The 6756-nt window shown below is 43.7% G+C and overlaps 1 protein-coding gene across 1 annotated transcript; it reads left to right on the top strand.

Moving 5' to 3' along the window:
* The first annotated feature begins 273 nt into the window (after positions 1–273).
* On the top strand, positions 274–6165 carry LOC310993934 (uncharacterized protein). Its single transcript, XM_083982418.1, has 2 exons — positions 274–487; positions 5177–6165. Exons 1-2 carry the CDS (start codon positions 307–309, stop codon positions 6145–6147), a joined length of 1152 nt encoding a protein of 383 aa, XP_083838544.1. The 5' UTR covers positions 274–306; the 3' UTR covers positions 6148–6165.
* Positions 6166–6756: the final 591 nt, after the last annotated feature.

Here is a 6756-nt window from a genome sequence, read left to right as displayed (position 1 = left end):
CTGATAATAAATGGACTGCATTTAGGAGCCCTGCGGTGTGCGAGCCTTTTACTTTCTTTTTAATCCACAGATTTCATGAAATAATACCCCTCTCAAATTATTATTATAATCATATATATTATTATAATAGATCAATGGTTGTGGAGCGTCTTGTTTGGCAAAATCTGTCAACAGGCGAGCTTTTATTTTGAAAACGCGACCCGGAAGTTATCGCCAGTCTGCACCAGATGTTCACGGAGAGCAGCAGCGCTTCACGCTTCGAGGAGGAAAACAGTAGGTTAGTTTGTCTCTCCTCCGGCCGGTGAGATGTCTAAACTGCGCAGTCTGAAGCTGTTCGTGTCCCAGCGGCTGACCGCGGCCGTGGAGGAGATCTTCGGACACTTTGAGAAAACCATCACCGAGTACGAGGAGGAGATGAACCGCCGCCATCACCGCCGCCAGATGTTGGATGTTGTTGCTGCTTCAACACCTGAGAAACAGCAGCGAGGTTCGTTTTCCTTCTCTCACCGTTCGTTAGTTTGTTGTTCTGCTGGTGTAACAGGGTTACCGAGGCCGAGCTAATGCTGCTAATCAACCACCCGGACTGACAGACAGAGATACAACCAGCTGCTAACATCTGCTCAACACCTGCAGCAGCTGGATCAGCATCAGCAGCTGGATCCACAGACAGAACAGGCCGCTCAGTCACAACTTAGCCCCGACGATCAGTTAGTGTCTGTGTATTTATCTCTGGTTAATTATAATATGATTGGAGGTTTGTTAATGAAGAACAGCTCTGCTTATAAGTGCAGTTTATAAACTTAAAAACATTTCTCTTTTCACGTGCTTATAGCTGAGAACTTAAAACTTTATCTATTTTTTTTCTTTTACTTTTATTTGCTCTTACTTTTAACTCTGTTTTTAGTGTTTTGTTTGTTTTTTTTCTGTCTTGTGCTTCTTTTCTTTTTTAATGTTTTGTCTTTATGTAGCCTAAAGCACATTGAGTTGCCTTGGTATGAAATGCGCTATATAAATAAAGATGCCTTGCCTTGCCTTGCCTAAAGGGATAGTTCAACTTTTGGGGCAAATTCGCCTATTGCCATAATGCCTATAGTCATGGAAGTAGGTTAGTTACCTTTAAAGCAGAAGTAAGCGATATTTTTGTGTTAATATAAATCTTAAATAGATATATATCTTCCGACAGCAATCACTTACATAGAGTGTTTGGTCTGAAACACGGGTCTCTCAGTCCCTCTGCTCTGCTCTGAGCCGAGGAGAAAACATTTATCGTATCCTACAGTTTTTATCCAATGAGGAGAGAGAACGGCATGCAGGGCTGTGTGTGCAGCCAAGGAACGCCGTGAATGTGGCGACGTAGGGACGAGGACTGTTATGGTGCGTTCAAGGAAACTCGTAACTTGTGTTTTTCCGACCTATGAAGTCATACCAGTTTGATCTGGTACGAGTTCACGGGTCGGAAGTTACGAGTGGCCGTTAGTGACTTTCACAGGTAAAACAGGTCGGAAAAACACGAGTGGGTTGCCTGAAACGCTACAAAGTCATAAGTCGTGACTTGAAGCTGTAATTTACGGTTTCAAAAGCCTGCCTGGAACGCAGCATTAGCCAAAACGACCGGATCGCTTACTTCTGCTTTAACACCAGACCGCATTTCAGTGCAGATTGAGATTCAGTCGTTCATTTTTTCATATTTGAGGCGTGGTTTACGAAAGCCCAGTGCTGTTTATTGGGCGCTACAAATGTCTATCAAATGCGTCTGTACATAGCTTATAGCCAATCGTATCAATCATACCCAATGACGTATGTAGAGCGTCAGAAATCCGCTCGCGAAATGTTGCTCTTTTTTCAGAATAAACACTTTATAATGCTGGCGCTACATCGAAAGGCCATGTCGGATCAACAAGCTATCAACAAAGTCGCTTCGGAGTGTTGTCATCGTCTTGCTGCCCCCTCCCCTGTTCTGTGATTGGCTCAGTCGTTGAGGGAAAAATGAATACAGGGCAGGCCCGGCTCTAGCCATTTTGGTGCCCTAGGCGAGATTACTCCCAGGCGCCCCCCCCCCAACAATGATCAATAATGATCATAATGATAACATAGCAGTGTATCTGTATGTCCCCTCTGACCCCGAGATACACAACTTGCACAACAATCAGTAAAATGTCATTAAGTAAATCCTGGGTGAAGACATGAAAAAAATGTGTCTACAGTCATGAGAATAACCTGTTGTGATGCTTGAAATGGGTATAAGTCTTAGCTTCACAAAAGCAATGGAATATACTGTATGAATAAAAGCTAATAGATACTGTAAGTGTGGAAAACAAGTTAAAATGAAATTTTGTGAAATTGCTTTTTGAGCATAAATGTTATCTGTCATTCTATTTTCACCAAATGTCTCAAATGTAAAATAAAAGAAGCTAAATATTGACTTAACATTTCAAACTTCATGAGATGTGTGTAGCCCTAAATGAGAAATTAGCTTTTTTTCTCCAAACAAAATATCAACTAAACAGACAAAAAACACAACATTTACAATATTTAACCTATATAATGTACCCTCCATGTGTTGTCACTGTGGTGCTGTTTGAGAGGTAAAAAAAAATAAAAAATAAAAAAGGTTTGAGAGCTCAGCAGGTCTGGAGCTGGAGCTGTGGCCCTGCTGTCTAAGCAGGCTGAAGTCTCAACTCACTCTTCTTTTTTCAGTATCTTCCTCATCAAATGAGTCAGAACTTTCAGCCTCTGAAGTAGGCTACCTTCATCCTCCTCACTGCTTCTCTCTCTCTCCTATCGATTCTGCGGATTCGAAGCGTTTCACAGCTGTTCTTTTGAATGACAGGTCGTCAATGGCGGCGTAAAATGACCCAAATATAAACAAAAACATATCGAGACGGTCGCGCAAACGGGCTGGCATTTGCGCCGACTTTGAGGATTAATGCAACCAAGTATCCACACATCTAATTAAAAATGTGGCGTTTCTAACAAGAAAACGGCTTGAAAGCATTCCCACTGCAGACAGGTAGCCTACCTCTGCTGTGTGTGTGTGACTGCGGGGGGAGCGGAGGACAGTACCAATGGGCATGTGGGGGAGAGGGGGGGGGGGGGGGGGGGGGGGGCGACTTAGTAAGTAATGTTGTAACATATTATATTATTACTTTTTAATAGGCTTTGCATTTAAATTAACGTGGGATTATTTTTGTATTAAGGAATAATACCAACTAGTTATAGTGAAAGTTACACTTTTTTTTTTCTTTCCCATTTGTGGCGCTGGCGCCCCCTGGATGGACGGCGCCCTTAGCATTTGCCTATACGGCCTATGCCACGGGCCGGCCCTGATACAGGGATTATAGCGATAGACAAATTTGCCAAAATGTTCGTTCGTCCCTACGTCACCACATTCACGCGCATCCCTTGGCTGCACACACAGAGAGGACCGGCCCTTTATGCCGTTCTCTCTCCTCATTGGATAAAGGTTGTAGGATACGAGAAAACTCGGCTTACAGCAGAGCAGAGTGACTGACACACCCGTGTTTCAGACCAAACACTCTATATAGGTGATTGCTGTCGGAAGATATAACTATTTAAGACTTATATTAACACAAATATTCTGCTTACTTCTAGCCTAGAAATCTAGACGCACCCTAGCGGCAGCAAAAATATTTGCTCCGTAGGTGGGTCTAGAAACGAGCCATAGGAACTTGTTGAGTCTCGAACACCGATTGTGTTCACCAATCACAGCGCTCTATCTGTTTAGAGAGTCGTTGGGCGGGCTTAACGCGATGACGACGTACATTTTAATTGGCTTGTCAGGCTAACGTCATCCTGCTCTTTGTTCTGATTGGTCGTAGCGCTAGCTAGCGCTACCCTATTGCGTGCAGAGGCAGTTTGAAAGACAGCCTTCATCCCGCCCCCTGGATTGAGCCGAGGTCTACCGGTCGTTTCCAGACTATACATTTTAGTGATATAGTCTGGCTTGTCAGGCTAGCTTACTTCTGCTTTAAGGGTTGTTCTTGTGAGCTGCTGTGCCAGTTTATAGTTACCACGAAGGTCATATCTCTTGGCACTTTCCCTTTCACAGAAAAGTCCTTGTATAATAACAGGTAATTCATTATGTTTCGCCATATTGGCAATTTGTACAGTTTTTAATTTAATAAAATCGAGAAATTTCAATGCAGCTGCCCCCAAGAACAAGTCATTATAGTATGTTTTTTTATTGGACGACCCATTCTTCCTACTAACACAACCTCCACAATATAGGAAAAAAGAAAGTCAGCACCCTGTTGCTGAGCTGTTGCTGGTGTGCAGACTTTGTTTTTTCCTTTTTATTCACTCGGTCTGGCACCCAACGTTTAGATTTTGGGATGTGCATGCATTTTAATTGTTTTTCAGGTGTCACAATATACCTGGTGCGCTTGGTTTTAGGAAATTAAGGAATTAAAACCTGTCTGATTTATTCTCTCATAAATGATGAATTTCAAATTCAAATAAACTTTATTGTCCTGACAGGGAAATTTGTTCCCGGCACATAGTGTTGCAAGCATAGAATAAAAATTTAAAAATAGGGGCGGTGTTTAGCTCAGCCCCATGTGTTGAGGTTATAGTACAGGCGGCCCTGGTTCGAATCCTGTGTCGAGCGGTTGTTTCCTGCATGTCACCCCCCCCCCCCCTCTCTGCCTCCCATTTCCTGTCTCTCTCTCAAAGCCGAAAAAGCCCCCAAAATATACTTTAGAAAATAAAAAATAAAAAAAAATAATTGAAAAAACAAACAAACATATAAAATACAGTATAGAATTAGACATGGTGGACAAACGGTGTTAAAAGGGAAGCAGAATAAAGCATCTTATATAGCAAGTGACATAGACTTGCGCTTGAAGGAGTAATGATTTAAATCTGATTTAAAAAAAAAAAAGAACCAAAGTGTTGTAGTTCCAGAAATTCACAGAAGAGCATTGTGATGTGTAAAACACATGAGATTTATTTTTCAAAGACAGAGAAAGTCTTTTCAATAAAGTGAACAATATTTATAAAGATAATAATAATATAAAGATTGGTGTTAATAAAAAAAAACAACCCACCAACATCCTTTTAATAATTTTCTGATAATGTACTCATTAATAAGGCTGATTGACTGAACATAAATGTGTTGTCTTCAACAATATGTCTTGTGGTTCATCCTGTGCTGCAGATGTTCAGCAGCTGTTGGTGAGGACAGAGGAGTGGAGCTTCAGCCTGGACCGGGACGCAGCGGAGCTCCCACACATTAAAGAGGAGCAGGAGGAGGAGCCGTGGAGCCGTCAGAGGGAGTCCGACGTTGTTGTCAAGTTCCCGTCCTCCTCTCCCGTCCCTGTGAAGAGCGAGGACGATGATGAAGAGCCCGAGTCGTCACAGCAACATCTAACAAGTAGCTCCAGTGGACGGATGGAGGCGGAGGACTGTGGCGGACCAGAACCAGCCGGGAACTCAGATCCACGTGGTTTTTTACAACCGCTGGGCGACGAAAAGGTTTCAAACTCAAACTCTGAACCTGAGACTGAGATCAGCGATGATGAGTGTAAGGAGACGCTGCGACCGGCGCCAGGTTTGACCCCCGAGAACAATAAGGGGCCGACGACTGACGACGCCACGTTTCACGCTGGAAAAAAGTCGTTCATCTGCTCCGAGTGCGGGAGAAAATTCGGTCGCAAGGACAGTCTGCGGAGACACATGAGGTATCACACGGGGGAGAAACCGTACAGCTGCTCCGTCTGTGGGAAAAGATTTTCCCAGCGGCCGAACTTGATCCGTCACATGAGATGTCACTCGGGAGAAAAACCCTTCAGCTGCTCGTTCTGCGACACAAGCTTCGCGGTTCGCAGCGCCTTGGTGAACCACATGAGGATCCACACGGGGGAGAAACCGTTCAGCTGCGTCTACTGCGAGAAAAGCTTCACGCAGAAGGGAGGGCTGAAAAAACACATGACCGTCCACACGGGGGAGAAACCGTACAGCTGCCCCGTGTGCGATAAAAGCTTCTCTCAGAAGGCCAACCTGACGTACCACTTCTCGGTGCACACGGGACAGAAACAGTTCAGCTGCAGCGTCTGCGACAAGAGATTCACTTGGCAGTCGCAGGTCAAAAGCCACAAATGTGTGGGCGAGAGCAGCAGCAGTAACTGAAGCCGGAGGAAACTCTCTCTGCTGTCGACTTCTCACTTCACACCACAGATCGTCCAGTTGGCTTTGTGTCAGGAGAAATACTCAAATGTGACCCGCTCTGGCGAGATTAGTCAGAAGTCGCAACGTTCTATATAACGTGGAAAAACAATACAAAAAAAGAAAATTTCAAAGAAATGACATTCAAAAACAATCTCTCAAAGTTTCATGGTCCAGATAATGAGAAAAGGCACGTAAATGACGATTAAAGTTGACTTGCAACTTTCAGCCCTCTAAAGACGAGCACAACATTAAATAACTTCTGAACCGTTTATGATGGAAACGAGCTGTAAACTGCACCTTGAATGGTGCCTTTATGACAATAAAGGACGGGGTCCGTGTTAGGGGTGGGTATTGCCAAGGACCTCACGATACGATACGCATCACGATACTTGAGTCACGATACGATACGGTATTGCGATATCCAAATTTTGCGATATATTGCTATATATTGCGGTATTCTACGATATTCTACATAGTTCACTGAAAAATGTAAAAGCGTAAACAAGCCTACAAGTGGCCTGTCAGGACGAAGCAAAACAATACACGTGACAATATGTTGTCATGGCGATG

This window comes from Trachurus trachurus, assembly GCF_905171665.1.
Source record: "Trachurus trachurus genome assembly, chromosome: 11".
Lineage (NCBI taxonomy): Eukaryota > Metazoa > Chordata > Actinopteri > Carangiformes > Carangidae > Trachurus > Trachurus trachurus.
This window is presented reverse-complemented; position numbering and strand designations above follow the sequence as displayed.

Bases quoted from the DNA above. Each gene is read 5' to 3' on its own strand.
- LOC310993934 (XM_083982418.1), top strand. From the start codon at position 307: ATGTCTAAACTGCGCAGTCTGAAGCTGTTCGTGTCCCAGCGGCTGACC. The intron at 488-5,176 runs GTTCGTTTTCCT...CCTGTGCTGCAG, and splicing joins ACCTGAGAAACAGCAGCGAG to ATGTTCAGCAGCTGTTGGTG.